Genomic DNA, 21,296 nt, shown 5'->3' with positions numbered 1-21,296 from the left:
TGCCGTTCTTTTTTTTCATCTGTTTGCTTCATGCATCGTGAATTGCACCAACTAGGCCAATGACAAGTTTGATGACAGGCCAATGACCAACGGGGCCAACGACAGCGGTCCACACCAGAGTGAACAGAATCAGTGGGGCGTCGCAGCATCGCCGGCCACCACAAACGGCATAGTTACGGCAGCGCACCGTTCAGCACACTGCGCGTCCAGTGAGCAACCACAAGGCCTTCAGAAGAACCCGGCCATGAAAAAAGGCCCGCAAAAAAAGTAAGACATAATCTATAACGCCCTTCGGATACCACACAGTACCAGAAGACGCTATGAGACAAGACTCCAACAGCAGAGTGACGTGCTGGGCAACTTTTTACTGTCACTATTAACAAACCATTACTTCGTTATGCCATATGCACCGAATTTGACAGCAGGTTTTGGTGGCAGTGAATGGGGGGTATTCCCAAATAACATCGGCATTCAAGCTTTCAGACAAAATGGAAAAAACAAAAAACAAATCGTAATAACCAAAAACGAACATAGAAGCTACCTAGCATAGCATTTCACCACACTCGTTTATTGCAAAATATTTTTTACGGCCAGCATTTTATGTGATGAATGCGCCCCAACTAGCTTGACTTTCAGTTTTTCTTAGGCTCCTTTTTTTATTTTCTTTCTTAGGCTCTTTCGACTTATTTTTGGTTGGCGAAATCCGTGTGCACCCTCTCTTATCAATCAAAACAACGCTTTGCAGCAAGCTAAGCTCAAGCCAAATGAGCCTGATAGCATCTGCTCAAAAAGGCCGTACTGTCAGTGAACCAAATCAGGCAAACAAGCAGTGAATAACACCAAATGCACCCAGTCTTTGAGAAGGGAAGAGTGGGGGGGGTCTCCTTTAAAAATATGCTGGACACATCTTGAAATACGCCCGTTATATTTCTACAGCTCGTTTTTCCTACTTGTCACCGAAACTGGTGCATAGCATCACAAGAACAGCACTGATCACACCGGAAAACAAGAAATTAAAGAGAGAGAAAAAAAGAAGAAAAACGCCAGCCTGGCCGTGTTAGAAAAACAAAGCACTCTAGACACAGAGACTGAAACATCCCTGCTCTGTTTGGCACATTTTTCTAACACAGTTCACTCGTAATGGGAGTATGAACGAAAACGCCACAGGTTTACCGTGGCCGATTCTGTTCGCTTCAGTTAGAGACCATGTGTTTAGGCTTGCAAGTAGGAAAGAGTGCCTTTAGTTGCTCCTTTCAGCGTAACGTCAAATAGTGCCTCGCTAAGTGGTGTAAAAGCAAAGACATTTCAGACTAACAGCACATTTTTTTGATGCCCCGTGGAATTCAGTGCAAATGCACTCCACTATTGTATGTCCTGCTAAACACGAAGTGCGAGAATCGAACATTGGCACTTGGACTAAATAAGTGCCGCTCAGTTTGAAAGCAGGGTCCTGTCTCCGAAGGCGCAATAAATGTAAGCACATACAAAAAAATTCCTTGAGAGCTCGCACAGCGGCCGTTCACTACTTTACACACTTCTCGGAGTATTTCTTCTATTTATCACCTCGTGAGCCACGCTTGCCCACAACCGTTTTATTTTCCATTCACAAATGATACAGCTGTGACTAATTCGCATAGCGCGAGTGACCCCGCACAGCCTATATAGGCTGGCCGTTCCATTGCAACGCGCCATCGCTTTCACAGACTTCCTTGGAGGATGGCGAGCCTTGCGGGCAGCAGCAAACCCGCGAGCGCTTTCGCCCCTACTCCCATCACAACGAAACTAAGACAGTCTCTCTCCCTCCCTGGCTCACGTGGTCGTGAGAGAAGAAGAGCAAGGGGAAAAAACCCGCCGAACAAGGAAGCCTCCTCTAGTTGGAGGCGGCCGCCAGCTGCGCCTTGGTCAGCAGCCGCGGCTCGGTGGACGCCGGGAGCAGAGCGGAGGGGCGGCACGGGCGGCTGCGCAGGGTCTCGAAGCACGTGCCGCACACGCGCACGGGCGAGTACAGCTGCTCGTGCGGGACAGGCACCAGCTGGTTCGCACACTGGTTGCAGAACACGTGGCCACAACTCCTGCAAGACGGCCACGGCAAAGCACCCTCAGTTAGAACAGCCGACGCACAGCTGGAACAACAGGCGGCCCAACAGTGGCAGTGGAGGCAAATTACGTAATGGCGGCTGTGAGTAAGCCTAAAGCACTTCCTGTCTGGCGTCTATTGAAATGCACCGCCCATTTGTCAGTGGACACACTGAAACCAATTGTGCGTGTGCAGCGCACCCATTTCAGCCGAAACAGTGAGCCGATCCACGAGTCTACAGCCAAGCTCTGTGGATTCTCTACTTTGAGCTAGCTCGCACTTCTTCCGTGTTCCAGCCAACGAGTAGACGTGGAGCTGCAAGCGTGATTTTCAGCTAATGGCAAGATTGTTGTAGGCTTGTGCGAATATTCGGGCACTTCGAATATTCGAACGAATATTACAGTATTCGAATTCACTTCGACTCAAATTTAAAATTTCCGATATTTCGAAGTATTCGGGGTGAACGAATATCAAAACTTCGTTCAAGTTTCGGTTTCATTAGGCAAGCTGCAGTGCCATTGACATCAGTCCTACATCTTGACTACATGTGGAGCCAACAGAAGCTAAGCCAGATTCAGAGCGTTGTCGTAGCCTTCTTACGTGCGCATGTTCGTCAGCATGGTTCGTCAGGGTAGTCGAGGCTCCTGTTTCATTGTTTCAAACAATGAAACGGTAACGAAACAATTTGTTTGGTTACCATGTGCAGTGAGCAGGTGCTGATTGCACTCCGCTCTTGAACTTCAGTGGCCATCAGTTGCTTCAATCAGTTAAGTGACATGGGCAAATGTGTCCACGGGTGCGAACCCAATACATATAGTGGAATCTCGTTGATCCGATTCTGGGTGATACGAATTTCGGGATGATACGAATTTCTGATAAGTCCCGGCGAAATCGCATTGTTTGCAATGGGAAAAATTTCGGCTCTCACGAACGGGCCTGCATAGCCCGGCGGATGATACAAATGAGCCGGCGAGGCGCCCGACTGCCGAACGGGCAAGCGACGGCGACGTACGGGCTCTTTCTCCCATCTTTGTTGTTCTTTCTCCAGGAACGTGTGGGCTGTTGTTTTCTGCTCTCGAAAACGCGCCGGGCACTCCACAGGCGCGCTGACGCCGCTGCAAAATCACCCCACACACTGCGCGGGGCGCAGCCGGCCGCACCCCGCGCAGCGTGTGGGGTGATTTCAGTCGCGAAGTGGTGCGAGGCGCTCGAGCCACCACTTCTAACCGCTATTTAAAATGCCGCTCAAAGCACACACAAAAGTTTCTTGTGAGGTAAATGAGCTAATAATGTGGGTGAAAACGGTGCTATAAAACATCATGAAAGCATAGTGAAAGCGCCCATGAAATATCTGCCGGGTGCTAAGCCTAAGCATCTCCGGCGGAGCCAGCCAGCTGTCTCGAGCGCTTCGAAACTGCCGGCTTGAGGCAGACGCCTTCTCATTGGCGCAAATTGTCAGGCTCCTCCCACTGCCATGCGCGTCGCGCGTCATTTTCTGACCGAGGCACAGGCGACCGCGGGCGCGGAATCACCGACGCGGCGTTGAAAATATCGCGCACGCAACGCTGACGCGCACGAATCGCGTGCAAAAACGCTCCTGTAGTGGAGCTTGGGTATCGCGAGTGAGGAGACGAAAGTCCAGAAATTACCGCTTGGCGACATGGAGGTTAAAAAAAAAAAAAAAAAAGCACAAAACTTCACGGATTTCTCCACGCAAAAGTAAGAAAATAAAACGAAAACTTTTTTTAGTGATCAATTTTTTGGTCTGTGTTGGTTCATACAAATTTCGGATGATACGAATATTTTTCGCGGTCCCGCGAGATTCGTATCATCGAGATTTTAAAACTTTTTTTGTGAAGGTCCCGCCAGGACCGGAAGCTCAGTGCTTCAGTGACAGAAAGCTCAGTGACACCTGACAGCTATTCGAATTCGCTTCGAAAGTATTCGACCCCAAGGACTATTCGCTTTGAACTAAAATATTACTATTCGCACAAGCCTACAAGATTATATAACCTATTCCAGGTTGAAAGAATTTCTGTCATAAAGGGGCCCAGCCGTGGCTGGATTGTTGTAATTTAATGGATGTTCCATTTGTCAAAGTGACGAGTCTCCAAGAAAAGCTGCTGCAGGCCAGACAACCATGCTTCATCACCAAAATTAGACCAAATTAGACCAAAATTATGCTTCATCACCGAAATTAGACCTGGCCAAAATTAGACATAACCTGCAATTAAAAAAAGGGACTAAAAGAAGAAGTCACACTTTCAATGCCTTTTACAGTAGCTAACTAAAAAAAAAAAAAAACAGAATCTGCAAGGTCTGACTCGAGGCACTTTACAATCAACAGGCAAGGAAAAAAAAATGTTGGCAGCCACCGGTAAAAATAGCCCCTGCATGCCAAGTAAATCTAAAAATATCCCATCCTCGGCATTAAGGTGGCCCAGGTTTGGAGGCTCGCCATACTTTCAATTTCCTGCAATTGTCCACCCGTGTGCCGCTAACCAGCTGTGCTAATGCCTACTTGAGGGACTCCAATTGATTTCACCTAAAGTGGAACTGTCGTGGTTGGACAGAGCAGCGCTTGCATCTCAGTGCTGGCCGATGCCTTCCTTGCAGCCTCCCTTGTGCAGCAGGTGCGGCTGCCCAATTCCGTTGCTCAAACACTTGCCAATTGGGCTCCAGCCGTCCAATGGGAAGTGAAACAGAGCAGAGAACAATACACCGCTTAACCGACAGCCGCGCTGTGACAGGGATGTACAGGGCCGTGTATCCAACTCCTAAATTCTCTAAAAAAAAAAAAATAATAGTTCCTCGGGGTACTTAGGTCTGCTTACCATACTTACACGATTGTAGGTCGACCCTTTTTTTTCAAATTTGACAATCCAATGTTGGGGGGTCGACTTAGAATCAAAATCTAACTGTGTACCGCTAGTAACGGCAAGAGAAACGAGAAATCAGGGGTGCTACAATGTGGGGACAGCTTTGCACCCTTGTTTCCATGGTTATGGTCAAAGTGTAGCGTATTATTTACCATTGCATACATTCTGGCGTCAATAAAGGTGCTGCCGACTTAAAAAGTTGGTGTTCCCGACCTGTGCCTTTCGTCGCTGTACTCAGAGCGACTAACCTCCCACCATCGCGTTCGGAAGTGTACTGAACAACGCGATATAATTGTGGCTACGCTAGCACCGTGCATTGAACCAAGGGATTCAGTAATACTGATTTTGTTTATTAGAGACAAACAAAACACTTCTTAAATGCGAGTAACGTAGTGACGGATCAAAAGAAATCGCGAGCGGCCGCTACCGTCAGCCACCATGCTTGTTTGTTTTGGTATCTCGCGGCAGTGGCTGCTTCCTGTTGCTTCGATGGTTGTCCTCTCACAGCGAATGTGTTCTTCCTGCTTAACCCACAGCGCATGGTTATTCCGCATGCTTACTGTGCACACCACACGCGCACGGCTGTTGTGGGAGCATCGATCATTGATGGAAGAGCCGCCGTATGGGGTATATTGGCAGTTGACGAAAGAGCTCCTCTTTGTGATACCAGAGTGAACTCTAGTGATACGATTTTCTAGCCCGCGCTCGCATTTTTTTTTCTTTTTTTTCTTTTTTTTGAGGGATGCAATTTTGGGGGGCTCAACCTACATTCAAGTTGACTTGCAATTGTGCAAATATGGTACGTGCTTTGAAGTCGAAAGCCTGGTGATGCATAACTTCTTTACCACTACATCGCATTTGAGTCTTTCTTCACTTTCGTTTCTTTTCGCGTCTCTTTCTTCACTTTTTTTGTCTTTTGGCACTCGCCGTCAGAGCCAGAGCTCTTCGATGTAGGCAGTTGCGAAACTCCGCCTCAAGAAACGGCCCGCACCTGGACCCCCCCCCCCCCCCTTCTTTGGATCGTGCGTACGGTGGCGCCACTGCGGCCGCCGCACGCACTATCCAAAAAACAACCTAATTATTCAAACTGAAACTTTATCGTTAAATTTTGTTTTAAAGTGCATGATTCTTTATTTTTGTGCTTTCATAATAACAATAATTGTAATACTTTATTGATGGCATGAGTGCAATACAATACGAGAGACGGGCCTGCCAAAGCCGCAGTGGGCTTGAATGGCAGTGCCTGGCAGACAGTGACAGAGCCATCTGTAGCAACTAATTAGCACAACAACAACAATGAAATAAAAGTTCGAAACATTACAGGATTCCGATCACATGTTAATGTGTCTAAGAGCCTTTCTGAGACTACGTCTCGTTTTAACTTCTAGTAAGCAGGGGTTCATTCATATAAGTTATTCATTGCTATCTTAACTCCAGTTTTCAGGGTGCGGTTGTTTCTGCGTCCGCGCAACTGCCTCAACCAATTAGCGCTTGTGCAGGCACTCCGGCACAACATAGGTCTGACCTGAAGTACTAAATTTGCAGTTATCATTTGGCCTACAGCACATTGTATGTCAAAACTAATCCAGTAGCCGATCAAGCAGCTCTAAATAATCATTTTCAGCTTGCATAAAGCCCTAGAGGCGACTTCTAATTTATTTTTTTGCCAACAGAAGACCGAAGAGGACGCGCAGCAGATGACAGTGCACAAGCGACGGTTGACCCCAAGGTCGCATTTCTTTTTGCTACTCTTGCTTCGTATGTATATAAAAAAATTGCGTGGTTGAACACATTGGTCTCCTTTGGCATAACAAATTTATGTAAGCACTCAAATACCATTTTTCGCCCAGGTCGTTGAGTGGCGAAGCAAGTTGTATAGTTTATTTTGTCACCAACAGATGGCACCACTGTAAAACAAGATCCAAAACAGTGGACTAATCGTAGGGCCACTTTTTGATGCATGGAGCCTATGGGGAGTTTCACAACTCCTATATCGAGTAACTCAGGTCAGAGCCACTTTTCTACTACGCTGTGTTTGTGTCTCTTTCTTCGCTTCCGTTTTCCCATCTTATGGCACAAATTGCGTGAGAAAGCATGCTGGTGCACGCCACACCTTCTCTAGAATAAAGGTACTGTGCAACTAATGCGCACGTGTTTTACTCACGTGCCATCAAGTTCAGGTGTCATGCAGCATGCACAATTCTACAACTCCCACTTTGTAGTTCAACAAATTTTGTGAAGCAGGCACATGAGACCCTCAAAACTCTAGACTTCTGGCCTATCCCCCCAAGCAGTGGTGTGCCAGGAAGGATAGGACAACAACTTTTGTTCCACTGCTGGCAACGTGTGGAGACAGCTGAGTGGTAGCATTGAGCTGCTATGGTGGAGTCCAGAGTTCAAATTCCATCGGAGTGCACGTGTTTTATATTTACCGTTTACAGTGGTGACCATTTTCTTCACGCAACAACAACAGTTTTTTAAGTGCGGAGCACTTTAGGGGCCTGGCTTGCCATTTCCCCTGGTCGGGTACAAACATGGGCATCACGAAGCTAATGCCTATCCCACTAAGTCGCAGAGGCGCACGTTACTCATATGCAAAGTACTGAGGGTGGTCTTTGTGCTGCACCATTGCCACAGATGCTGCCATTGCTAGGCCGCAAAAAAAAAAAAGCCCACAAAACAAGGAAACAACAACAAGGAAAACATCACCAATTAACGCATTAATTACTCCAAATTATTGAACTCAAGCCAGTGTCTTTTTATAGGCCTTTTCAGTGGCTGCGGCAACCTCTCTTGTCTACTTTCGGTATCAACACCAGGCTGATACTGAAACTAGTTAGGAGAGGGAGCCACAGACCCCCTTGGCAGGAGAGTAGGAGAAAAGCCGCCTGTATCAGGCAATATTATACAGGCGGAGTCCATTAGTAAATGTGCAAAAATTGCAAAAAAGAACTAATGCAATATACTCACAAGAATAACCTAAGGGAAACACTGGCGAATCATTGCTCAGCACTTCCAACAGCTTTCACGTTAACAGCTTCCACTGCTCTAATTTTTTAAAATACAAAAGTGTTTTATGTCGGGGTCCACCAAGATCGTCTATCCGTCCGGGAAATGACATCGCCAGAAAAACTTCAATTGATGTGGTGGCGCCGGGATTCCAGCCACAAACTCTTTCGCCGCAATGGGAGGTACGAAACGCGCTCCCGACTGCGCTATAAACAGACACGTGAATAGGGCGACAAACGCGCCTTATAGCCTTCCTTTCAGATGGTGCTGCCATCTAGGAGAGGCGAAGCAAGTAGTGCATCGTGATGCTAATGAGCGCCGACAGTTGGCGCCTCGATGCCAGCGCCTACTTATACGGGGGACACGTAGCGCAAGCTGCGGAGAAGCTGACTTGCGGATGTCGCGCTCGTGACACGGTCCGCTGCTCCGAATTTTGCTGCAGCGGACGGACCATGTGTTCCCCAACGATTCGCTGACAACCCGTTTGGTTTCGTTCACGTTCACTTGGACGGTTTGCGAGCGCCTGTGGTTTCAGTCGGTCAGATTTACGCAATGCTCCGACGCGTGCAATCCAGTTTCTAACGTTGATGCGTCTAACGGTGCCATACCGACGAAATATAAATAGCGACGTGCAAGTTCATATCGACGCACAATAAACATTCAACTGCTCCTGTGAACGCACATTTCACTTTCGTGTTTTACCGGTTCCTATAGAAGAGGGAGCAACCACTTTTTTTTTTTTTTTTTTTTTTTTTGTCGAATGGGAAATTTGAGGTTTTCGCCTCATAAAAGAACGTCTCACACCTGCCAACATCAGGCCCAGCTTAATGCTCCGCTCACCTGCAGTGGTGCCGTCGGCGTGCCATCCAGAACTCGGCGCTGCATCCGCGGCAGTGCGAGGCTGCGTGGTCGGGCACCCACAGGGTAGAGCGGGCGTCCCGCTCATCCACCTGCTCCCAGCTGTGGTCCGACGAGCTGCTACCGTCCTGGCACGCGGCCCACGGGGGCTCCCCGCTGCAGCAGTCCAACCCAAGAGGCTGGGGTGAGGGGGCAGGGGGGACGACGACGGTCAGTCAGCCACCTTTCGCTCATCCACGCACACACACACACAGGCACAGTTATCTGCACTCGCCTGCCAAGTGTTTGCCCGAAACAGAACGTGCTAGAACGCGGCAGGATTTTTCCGACAAGCTCATGTGCAGCAAATTTGGATGGGTAACTGTACGGTAATTCTGCACGTTTTTGCCATATAATCAAGATTGGAACAGCTGAAAACTTCTTTCGGCCTCTGAAACAGCCACGGGGGACCTATCAATGAGGGAGGAATGTAGCCAGGAATGCCAGCACTGTACATGGCTCGTTTTGAAGCACTGGCGCTCTTCTATTTCCAGTATTTTCAGCCCTGGACTCACCCTGGACTGTCTGACGCAATCCAGTATTTTCAAAGTACTCTACATGTATTGTTAACTACAAAGTTGTGCTTGCAGCTCTTGCTCAGTTCGTCTAGAAGAGTAAACAGAATGCACAAATGAGTTGTCATGACATGAGCTAAAGTAAATTGTTGCTGTTACGACATAGCAAGGAGATGGTAAGGGGGCTCACGCTGCAACCGCAGTGATACATGTTAAAACCAGGAAGGAATCTCAAGCCGATTAATTCACTGCACGCTGTACAAACTCGTACCGCAGTGATGAAATATACAGGACTGGGGAATGGGCCAGGAAGAAATGGGTGCTACTACAGCCCAACTTGGCCTGCAGGTGACGCCTGAGCTTTTGGATAGGCTGGAGCGAGCGCAACGCTCAACTTCACTGGCCTTGCTTTGATGTTGGGAAGTGGGGAACTGACCTCCTTGCCTTCCATTCTAGGCGCCCGCCAACACTGCATGAAACTCTAAGGCGCACACTAGAAACGGATCACTCAACTTTGGTCACCACCACCACAAAAGTGCCTCCTAACTACTGGTCACATAATCAAAATTTATTTCGGAACAAAAGACAGCCCCAACAGCGGTCAAGCGCTAGCATGGGTTGCAAGCCCAGCTCACGGCTGTGCTCGTCGGAGCAAAGCTGACTCACTCGCACACAACACCTTCACTTGGCCAGCAATGCATGCATGAATGACAGATGGACTCACAGCGTCCTCTAGTGACTCTGGCGCCTCCTTGCCATTGGAATGAAGGTAGGAGCAGTGTTCTAGAGCGAGCCTCGCCCTGCGGAGCTCGTTCTCCAGGCTCTCTATCTTGGCCTGCAATCAAAGAGGGAAAACATCAGCGTGGCAATGCTCCCTGCAACTGTCTGCGGCAATATAACAACCGTATCTGCACATGTACATACGGCTGTACACAACCGTATGTACACAACTGTGACTGTGCTCCAACTAAGGTTATTTTAGCGAACTTTGCGTTAAAAGTGGGGTCAGTCAATGTTATTGCAACGAGGCAATCTTTCGAAAGAACCAAACTTGCATTTTGTCTTCATGGCCCCTTAAACTTTCACAGCATAGGGATCCACACGTTAGCTGGGACAAAAGAGTGCAATTCACACAATCGCAATTTACAACACTCGTGTGGTCAAACTCTCTGTGTTTAATAGGGAGCCTGAAAACGGCAGCTACATTGCGTAACATTCAGGAAATAATAATTTTTGCTTAAAAAAATTTAAGTTTTTTCTGAAAAGGTCCACTGCAACATATTGTCAGAGCTTGGGAACTATGGTTGCAACCTATGTGCGAGTACTTTTATGCACTGCTGTAGAACAGGAAATAAAAAAACTCAGGAAGGAAGAAAAAAATCAGCAGTGGCTTAGCTCGGCTACGCCAGGATATACGTAGCGTGAGCGAAGGTTCAGCAGGTTATTCTTAGCTTTCCTGGTTGTCTAGGATTAGCTTGATTATCATGCTTACTACTGCTTCAATGACACACACACACACGGTACACGCATTATGTGACACATGTATATTTATCAAGTGGCTCTGTCGCAGCGTCACCAATCGCCCCAGAGCTAAGCTGGTTCTACAAGCGCACGCCGGTGTTGCTACGACGCACGAGCCAGTGATTCCACATCCGGCCACCTTTCGCATGATCATCAAGTGGACCGGGCCACCACGTGCGGAACGGAGGTTGGCGAAGGCGCTGGGCGCGTGGGGTGTGTGAGAGACGCCGGGCAGCGAGCAACGTTCTGTGCGCCGTGTGACGTCACTGCTCCTCGCGCATGCGCAGCACGGCTCTCCAGGAGCCATGCAAAACTGCTCAACCTCGGCCAGTGTAGCTCACGCTACAAAAAGTTATTCAGTGTCAGCTGGAACTAACACTACGTAATGTGCGATACTATGGAACGCATTAGGTCATCTTAAACATTGCACTACTTTCTTAACATCATTCTCCGAAATGTTTTTCTAACTCCTCATTTTGACGTTGAATGGCAGAATCATGCTAACGCACTTAACCACGGGCACGCTTCCAATTTTGCAAAGTCTCCTGAGCAGTTGCCAGAACTGCTCGGTGCACTGCAGTACAGTTCTGCCACCACCAGGCTTCCCAGTGACAACCTTGTCCTGCCCTCTAAAGCTCAGAGGGAACCGGAAAGTTGCCATAGTAACCAGCCTCCTCTGCAGCAGCGTGCGTCGTTTTTCATTTGCCTCATGCTAGGTTGTTATAGCAGCACACCATCTGCCAATATGCCAAGTTGTGGATTGGAGGCGAAAATCCCGGGCCATCTCCACTAACGCAAAACCTAGGCAGGGGTGAGGCATGCCGTGTATAAGTTTATTCTTCGCGCCTTGGCATTTTCGCCAACGGATATGAAACCGTTGTGGGGTACAGGTATACAGCTTGGCTGTGAAAGTCTCTTGCCTTTGAAGCACGAAGCTCTTTAGCGCGAGGCTAAACGAATGACCCAGTGTATTTTTTAAAAGTACGTGTTACGCTTTAGCGAGAGGCGTAAACGAGTTTCCCAGTGTTTTAGTACCGTGACTACATGAGACAACGATAACGACAGGAGACGCCAACAGCCCAGCCCCTAAAACATCTGTGCAAGTCTCCTGTCAACAGCTGGCACATTGCAGAAGTGGCACCAAGGGCCCACCTCGTGGTCTAGAACCATCTGGTGTATCCTCTGCTGGAGTGCATCGGCTGGGCAGGGCATTCCGTCCACGTCGAACGGCTGCTGCAGGGGGGCGGCGCTCACTGTCCGAGACGCCATGGGGTCCAGCAGGAGCCGGTCATCGCAGGGCGTGGCGGGGAAGCCCGAGCTTGGGGTCCTACCAAACGTGCAACACCCTAAAGTTAGTTATCTTCCCAATTAACAGAAAGCTCCAGCCTTGAACCTGACACCCATTTCCTTCATACACATTCCATAATATAGTGGCCATGAGACAGCTGAACTTCTGCATGTGCACACTTGCACGTTTAGTGGGGGGAAAAAAGTAGTACAGTTAACTCTTTCGCTACCGCCGGAAAATTGACTAATTTTAGGGGTCCAAGAAAACATTTTTTTCCCTGCTAAAAAATTGGTGAGGCACTAATTGCAGGAGCGCAAAATGCAGATTATTTAACGACATTTCCAATAACACCAGTTTTTAAAGGTTTTTATATATCATATATGTAAAAAAAATATCAAAACCAAAATTTTTGTCAAGTTGTCGAAAAAATGATAAAAAAGGAGTTGTGTATAAAAAAAATTAGAAGATACATTTTGTTGGAAAACATTTCAAAAACACGCCCTAGAAATAATGTCGACTTGCGCGGAACAGTTCGTCAGATATAAAAAAAAAATGTTAGCATGCACGGTGCTCGTGTCATGCGGTGAAGCCCAACCTCCAATTCAAAATGTGCAATTTCGGGTGGTTTCCTGGAATAAATCTGGCGGTTTGTCATCATCAGAGGCACCAATTTGCCCCCACATAACGTAAAAACATCTTGTCAATGGCTGACTTTGCATTTATAGCGAGCACAATATTTGGGACAAGCACGCGATGCGGAAAAAAACATGCATGACGTTGAAAACGGAACGCCGTCGCTGATGCTTGCTGTCGTTCACGGTCAGTTATCTCTCAAAACATAAAGCTGAGCTTTATTAGTATCTTCTTACTCGCAATTGTAGCCTTGCTCGCAAAAATGAGGTACGATGAGCTAGAATCGTGCCCTGCGATCTTTGGCCGAGTAGCAGTTGCGCGCTGAAAAAGATCAACACAATGAGCCTCTTCTATTGCAGCGCCACCTAACATTTTTCAAATGAAACAGTACAAAAACTTATCAGAGACTCGTCCGAATAGACAGTTCAACTAAGCAGCAACATTAGACACCCGGATACCCCCTCGCATGGAAACGAAACTGGAAGGCGAACAGCTGGCAGTGTAAGGCCGGTTTGAAACGCTGTCCGCAGCGGAACAGACATCTGGCGACTGGGTGTGATCTTTTGACTTGCATCTGAAGTTCTTATCGCAGAAATCGGGTTAGGATGGGGGGAAATCAGGAGCGGCGTGCTTTGTTCGAGGATCAGTCGCGGACGCTTTAGGCGCCATGGCAGATAGCCTTGAAGTTGGGTAACTGCATAGTAGCGCTAAATATGAATTTCGCGATGCAGAAATGAAACCGAAACTGTTGCAAACTGTTGGCGAATGGTCCTGGGGTAAGTAGAACTACCACAGAACTTAGAATAACGTGCGCAAAGGCAATAAAACTGCCTAAAATCATAAAGTATCTTTGCAACCAGGCACTGCTTGACATTTTCAGCCGATTTCTGGGATTATTACTGTCAGAGCGCGAACCTGACGATTGAAAATCGTTTGCTAGTTCCCCATTCACGCCCTGATAGCAAAAAACAAGCGCTGGTGCAGAGTAATTACGAGTTGCACGCATTCTTCGTTGGTAGCCGTGACGCACGATGACCACGCCCCTTTTCCACACCCAGGTGATTCAAAAGCGCGTCAAAAATCACGTTTCCGTTGCAAAAATTAAAACAAAACTGATTTTGAAAGGCCATTTTCTGATCTAACTCTGAACAGCTTTACTTGTTCGAGAAACGCCTGGAACGCCATGAAAAGGCGCTCCCAAAAGTATCAATCAAATTGATCGATTTTGATAGGTGCGGTAGCGAAAGAGTTAAACCCTGCAATAACAAATTCGCTGGGGAAATCCAAAAAATCCGCTTCTGCAGGAATTTCGCTGCCGCGAGAATGAAACATAAATGACAGAGAAATCACCCACAAACTGAAAAATAATTTCCGAAAGTCAGTTATACAATCAAACCTCGATGTAACAAAGTCGGTAAAATTTGTAATTTACTTCGTTACGTTAAAACTTTGATACATTGAAATTCGCGATAAAAATTACATGTTAACCGCGCGAAGCGGTACCTACAAACGAAAACGTGGCGCACATACACGGCTGGCACACTGTTTCTGTTTCTGTCTAAGCTTATTCGTCTACGTGGGCATAAGCGTGAACTGCATGGAGCATTGTCTGCACGCGAAAACGTGCCTCGTGAGCCACAGGTGCGCTGACGCTGCCGCGGAGGAGACTACCCGCGCGATGCGGGTAGCTCCAGCAACATCTTCTAACCATACGCTACATGAGTGGCAAACAAAGTTGTTCATGCGGGCAAGAAGCTGATAATGTGGGCGAAATTTGCACTGATTAACGGCACAGGCGCCGCCTAGGAAAGTGCCCACCAAATATCCTCTGCGGTGGTGAGCCTAGTCGTCTCTTAAAGAGTGGTCTCTTAAAGAGCGCCATTAAAGAGTGGTGTCCTTGCTTTTAAAAATGGTAGAGCGGGCTGCAGGTGGTTCCAAACTCGCCTGCGCTATACTGCCTTCTTCCCCTTGGGCCACTGACTTGGGCAATGATGGCTGCCTCATTTTGTAGCGATAAAAACTTCCATTTTTGATTGGGAGCAAATGAGCCAATTTCCACACACACAACGAACACGCGCGTTTAGCGGTAGGCAGCTAGTGTGTAGCCCAAGCCAGAGATGCGCTGTGAGTCACCAAGTGTCGCCCTCTTGTGGTGTCGCTGCGAGGCTGCCTCCATGGGGCCCGCCAGTTGCACGGTCTTTTATGAAAAACAAATATGGCGGCGGCCATGCGACTGCTGTGGCAGAAGTTTATTATTTTGGGTGCAAACAAACAAACAAACAAAAATAAAAAGGGGAATTTGAGCTCTTTGAGACACTGTTACCCGCAAATGGGTAGATAAAATGCCGACTGGACTTGCAGCGAATTTCGCTAACGCGGGATCGCTTTCCAAAAACATTTTGTTGCCGCGAGATATAAAATACATGGGCTTCTATAAACGTTCACCGGGGATCTCAGAATACTTCATTGCCGCAGGAATTTTGTACCCGCGGGATTTCGTTATCGCGGGGTTTGACTGTACAACAGTATTCCTGATAATGGCTACACACTAGTATGAGAAGAAGCCCTATGAGGGGCCTTATGAGCAATCTGACTGTTACGTGGAAACTGCCAAGTTCTCCATGAACATTGAAAACACAGCATTGGTAACAGACCTTTTACGACGACAAAGATCCCAGCCAACACTTCGACAAAGCCAACAAAATTTGCGAACAAATGAAATATCTGCTAGCAAGCAGCGCTTCCTTATACAGTGTAGACCGCTTATAACGCATGTCGCAGGAGCCACAAAAATCTGCACTATAAGCAGTAACGCACTATAACTAAAACATGCGCGAATCCAACCACATTGCAACCTACCTCTCGGGTCATCCTATATTTATCATCACTCAATTGCACAGCACTTAAAAAGAAAGGCATGGTCTTTATTTCGTTTTTTTTTTTCTTTTTCACATCAGCCACAGCTGCAGGGTCTCGGATCATGCCTGTGTCTTTAGCGTCTATGGACAGATGCCGTGGGACGGGATAAGAACACCAGCGGGATTTGTTTTAAACCCCACCTTGTGCTCACGATGCCGAAGGCGGCTGCTTATCAGTACAGCGTAGGTGGTGGCAATCTTGGGCTTCGCGCATCTCACTTGTTCGGAAAGGGAAAGAGCAGTGGCTTATCTGCACGTTCTAAAACGTGAACCGCATGGAGCGATTTCTTCTCGCAAAAACGTGTGGTGCACGCCGTAGGTGCGGTGCGCCAGCCCGGATTCAACTGGTGTGGTGTGTGGTGTGGTAAGTGGCGGCAACATGGCGTCGGTCCTGGCCGTTAAGTGGTGCAGGCAGCTCCAGTGACCGCCTCTTACTGCTCGCTGAAATGTCGCACGAGGTGCAAGCGAAGATGCTCACACAAGATAAGAGCTGATAATCTGGGCGAAAAGAGGAATATAAACTGCCATCCACGTAGCTCGTGAAAGCGCCCATCAAAAAATACAGCGGTAGTAGGCCTAAACATCTCCGGCTGCTCGGAGCGCTTCGGGTCTCCCGCCATTAGGTGTGCATCTCCCCATTGGTGCAAGTCGTCAGGCTCCTCCCAGTGCCGTGTGAAGAAGCCACCGGGAGCGCGAAATCGTTGACGCGAGCGTTAAAAAAAAAAAAAAAAAAAGCACACGCAATGTTTACGTTAACGAATCGTGTGCGAAAACGGGCCATGCGGTTCAGGCTTGATAGAAACAACTTGCTGCGCACGGACAGGGACAGAGGTCACTATCTTACGACGTGCGTCAGGCAAGGATAGTTGTGGTTATCACGTATACGCGAACTAAAGGGTGCCTATTCTTTTCTTGTGTGTCAAAGTTAGAGGAGAGCAAAGGGTGTGTGCTGTGTCATATGGCCAATCCTTTGCTACCCTAAAACGATGCCTCAGCTGCGCCGGTCGATCAGCAGACCCACCAGAAAACTGCACTATAAACGGTATTGTGCTTCGGCCAGCCGCATATTAAGGGGGGACGCGGGTCTTAGAATGGTCAAAAATGGCCAAAATATCGATTTTGAGAAAATCCAATTTTTGGAATTATTGTACCTTCAAGCACCTGCCTTCAAAATATCAACGCGAAATTCCATCGGGAAATACTCTAAAATCATGTTTTGAAACGCCTCGAGGGCCACGAAATGCCCAGAATTGGGCAAAAGTTGCTTCAAATTCCCGCGCGCCCCGCGGGCGAAGCAGCCGACCGATCGCCGCCATCTTGGTCTTGTTTTGAAGCTTGTTTCTTTGTGCGCATTTTGCGATATCTCAAAATGGCGTCGCTTGAGTCTAACGACCGGCCTTGCCAGTTTTCCGAAGGCGCCTTCTCGGCCGCTGATTGGCTAGAGCGGGCGCGCGCGGTTTGAGTTCGCCATACGACCCCTCCCATTGGTCGGCGCGACTGCTGTCATGGCGGTCGCCATCATGGCGTCTGCTACGCGCGTCTGACGGAGTCCGCTCTTCTGGCGCAGCGCTCGCTTAGAGCAGTTTTTTTTTACAGTTTCTTCTAATTCTTCCATCGCGTACTTTCGTGAATGATGCCAGGAGACGTACGTTTGAAGAAGACGACCCTTCATGCGCACGGGAAGCGAAAGCGTCGTCCGCCTATCCCAAGGTCGCGTGGTGCGACTTCGGGCCGCTCGACTCCGCCGGATGAGAATCGTTCGCCGCCTCGTATTGCCTCGCCTGCCCCATCGCCTGACCAACCACCTCCGGAATCCATACCTGGTCCAAGCACGTCCTGCCGGCTTGACACGAGGTATTACACGGCGGAGGAGATCGCCGCGCGTACGGAACACGCGGACGAGGTCAAGCGCGGAACGGAGACTAAGTCAGCAACGCAGCGGAAATTCGACCTCCTTGAAGTGGATTTGGCGCACTCAGAGGAAGAATCCGGCACAGATTTTGTCTTAGTGGATTTTGCAATGCTGAAGGACCTTTTCGCGCACGTCAGGTGCGGCAAGTGCGGGCTGGCGGCGCCGGATTTGAGGAAGCCTGACCGGCAGTACGGCCTCGCCGTGAAGCTCGAGGTGACGTGCTCGATTTGTGAACACCGTGTGGAACGTTTTTCCTCGCCAAGGACCGAAGGATCTGGCAATATCACTCTTTTTGAAGTGAATATGAGGGCTTTGAAAAGTATTCAAAGCATGGGGAAGGGGGTGACTGCTCTTTCAGATTTTTGTGCTGGTATGAACTTGTCCCACAGAGGCCTGCACCACAAGACATTCCAAGCGCACTTGAGGAAAGTGGTTCAGGTTTGCGAGGACACTGCAGCAGCCTCTGAAGCTGATAGTGTGCGTGCCATCAAGGACTTGTACACCTTGGTCAGCCGCCAAACAACATAGATGATATGTTTGATGGCACGTGGATGACAAAGGGACGGTTGTCACACATTGGAGTGGGCTGCATCATTGGAGTGTACACCGGCTTGGTGATTGATCATGTAGTCCTCTCTAACTTTTGCTTAGGTAGCACCATCAGATCCAAAGCTTCAGATGAGGGCTACGAAGATTGGCTGGCAGACCATGAGTGTCAGCGAAACATTGACTGTGGTGCAGGACGCATGGAGGTAGAGGCAGCCCTGATAATGTTCAAGCGCTCGCTCTCCAAGAATGGGCTGCAGTACACAACCGTGATGTCCGATGGAGATAGCCGCACCATGCACGGCTTGAAGGAAAAAGGCGTCTATGGGTTTATCCCCTGAGGCCAAGAAAGTTTGCCTTCCAGCTACATTTATTTTCCCCAAAAGACTCTTTTGAGGGCCAACAACATGATGCATTTGCGGAAAACGCACTGCGCAGTGTCCCACCCCTGTATCCTCTCAAACTTCCAGCATAAAAACCGCGAATGAAATAGCCTCACCAAAGAACAAAAAAGGGGGGCACCTAAAGCAAGTTTCACCCTCACACTTTTGCCGTACACAATATTCTGGGTCCGTTACTTGGCCTTTTGTATCTCCAGTTCTAGTTGACATTTTTGGAATCCAAAGACAGATTTGAAAATGGGAAGAACATGTCTTTGTTACTGGGAAATTTTGAAGCTACACTACTGATGGTTCATCTCATAACACATGGCCAAACTTCAAATGCAGTTTTCTCAGTTTCATATTTTTGGTCACTTCCCTCAGCCTTACGCAGCTTTTTGGAAACTTATTTTTGCTTCATAAGGTCAATCTTGGTACCATTTTTTTCAGTACAGCCTGAGGCAGCCGATGACATTCTTAGTTTTTCTGTTTAGGCTACGCATAAATGATGACTTGCAGTTATTTTGATGAGCCAAAATATCCAATACTGCCATTTTTTGTACTTAACATATTTTTTTAGGATGCCGTGACTTTAAAGAAAAACGAAGAATGTCATCGGGTATGGGAACTCTCTGGCTATCCATTCATGTAATTAAAAGCGACAAAATGCAATGCGAAAGTTCATTGAAGCTGCGTAAGAAATTACCTAATTGCGGTTTAGACTTTGTATGATAACTTTTGAACTAACAGCACCAGCTCAAATATAATTGCATATTTGAAATCTACAGAGAAAAGCACATCAGTGTGCAAATTTTCATAAGTTTCTACCCATAAATAAAAAAGTTAGTTTTAAGACCCTCGTCCCCCCTTAAGCGGTATGCTTATTCATTGAGTTCTATGGGAGGTGAACCGATGGTCACAAAAACCCGTGCTATATCCCGTCCCACACTATAAGCGGTTACATTATAAATGGTCTACACTGTATCAAGGTTCAACTACTACAGTAGCTAAAAAAAAGACGCCTGGGTATTAAAAAAAAAAAACCAAGAAACATGAAAGTAGTGACACTGTGCCCATAGTTTCACAACACCAGAGGTGACCGAGCGCAGGCACCCACCTCGAGTGCATCGGGGTGGAGTAGTGGGAGCAGCGGCCATTGGTGGTGGCCCGGGCCAGAGAGTTGCGCGTGGCCGCCAGCAGGTTCTCGTGGCCGTTCTTGTGGGGGGGCAGCCAGAAGGGGCACTTAGCACCCGGCAGGTCCTCGGCGGCCACCGCCTCCGAGAATATTCCGTACACGGCCGAGCTGCTAATGTCCGTTGTGCTGGTACTGGCCGTGTTGCTGAGCAGGTGGGCCCGCCGCGGGACCACTGCCACGCCCAGCTCACCGGCCCCTTCCTCCTCCTCCTCTTCCCCCGCTGCTTCGGCCATCGCGGCCGAGACAGTGCTGCGCCCCAGGCCTCCCTCGCTGACCAGCGTGTCCGTGGAGTCCTCAATCGAGGATGCCGCAGGTTTTGCCTCCCCCTCCCCCCCGGACGGCTGCAGCTCCTGCTGTTTTGCGCCGTCCTCCGTGGCCACATCTACCGCGGCCGGCAAGCACCTCTCCAGCACGGCAGCGGCGCCTTCTTCGCCGCCACCGTTCACGGCCACGTTGCTCAGGCTGCGCCGGAAAGCCGGCGGCGGTGCTTCGTCGTGCCCATGCAGCTCCATCTGCAGCCCCTTGAGACTGGAGTCGCTGAGCCGGCGCTGGTGCTTCTCGGTGAACGGCGGCTGCTCCGACTGGCCGCCCGCAAAGAGCGAGTCCACGGACTTGGTCTTCACCAGGTTGGACACGTCGCCGCCACCAGCCGCCGGTTCGGATGGCGTCTCTTCCACTGGCTCGGGAGCCTCCGACGGGGGCGTGGAAGGCAGGGCGTGCGAGAGCAGCCCCGTCGACGGCTGCAGGTACACGTCACTCCAGAAGCGCAGGTCCCGCACCTGGCACTGTGGCCGCAGAACCTGCCGGCAAGGGGTCGCGAGGAAACCGTGAATTGTGCGTCCCACCCAGTAGTGCTGCCTCGGCACAATCCCACAGCGAACTGTGGCATAGCTCACAGGGGCTGACTAAAAGCGTAGTTAGAAGACCAGACCAATTTTTAAGTGTTCATCCAGGGGAACGTGCTTGGTCAGTAGAAAAGGTCGAAAAGTGGACTATTGGGCTGCAACAACTCAAGATTAAAAAAAAGCATACCAGACCACAGGAGTGTGCACAAAAAGAGAGATTAAAAAAGAGAGAGAGAAGGAGGAGGAGCAGCAGCAGAAGAAGAAGAAGAAGAAGAAGAAGAAGAAGAAGAAGAAGAAGAAGAAGGAGGAGGAGGAGGAGGAGGAGGAGGAGGAGGAGGAGGAGGACCAAGAATAACACAATGGCACTACCCTCCTCACACACCATCACTCGCATTCAGCGAGTGGAATTAGTCAATTTCTGAAGTTCTACAAAGCTTGGCCAGTGCAACATTACAAAACTGCATGATGGGACACCGTTCTCCCACCTTCAAAGTAGCCAGGTTTTGAGCATAAGACAACCCTGACAGAGAAATGTATGCAGCCAGCAAGAAAACACTGATTGGGAAAATGATTTCATGTAAAGGCATGACACACGAGTTTCGAAAAAAGCCCGGCGAAATGTATTGCAGCAGCCATGTGGGTCACAGTTTCACTGCGTCGCCAAATGAAAACGGGGAAAAA

The 21,296-nt window shown here is 48.8% G+C and overlaps 1 protein-coding gene across 4 annotated transcripts in view; it reads right to left on the bottom strand.

Annotated features, from left to right (window-relative positions):
- Positions 1-591: 591 nt before the first annotated feature.
- The window catches only part of LOC144145433 (phosphatidylinositol-3,5-bisphosphate 3-phosphatase MTMR3), a 36,732-nt gene continuing 16,027 nt past the window's right edge, over positions 592-21,296 (bottom strand). For 2 of the 4 annotated variants that reach the window (XM_077677049.1, XM_077677050.1), the window contains exons 11-15: positions 19,693-20,570; positions 12,051-12,225; positions 10,102-10,212; positions 8,806-9,002; positions 592-2,072 (exon numbers count right to left, since the gene is read on the bottom strand). In XM_077677049.1, the coding sequence (XP_077533175.1) occupies positions 1,871-2,072; positions 8,806-9,002; positions 10,102-10,212; positions 12,051-12,225; positions 19,693-20,570 (1,563 nt within the window). In that variant the 3' untranslated portion in view covers positions 592-1,870. Of the gene's footprint in view, positions 2,073-4,622; positions 4,754-8,805; positions 9,003-10,101; positions 10,213-12,050; positions 12,226-19,692; positions 20,571-21,296 lie in introns of those variants that run through there. The other 2 variants (XM_077677052.1, XM_077677053.1) reach the window with 2 other exon arrangements.

This window comes from Haemaphysalis longicornis, unplaced genomic scaffold (assembly GCF_048455015.1).
Source record: "Haemaphysalis longicornis isolate Haplotype H1 unplaced genomic scaffold, Haemaphysalis longicornis Haplotype H1 scaffold_7, whole genome shotgun sequence".
Lineage (NCBI taxonomy): Eukaryota > Metazoa > Arthropoda > Arachnida > Ixodida > Ixodidae > Haemaphysalis > Haemaphysalis longicornis.
The sequence above is the reverse complement of the archived record's forward strand: the minus strand, read 5'-3'. Positions and strand labels throughout refer to the sequence as shown.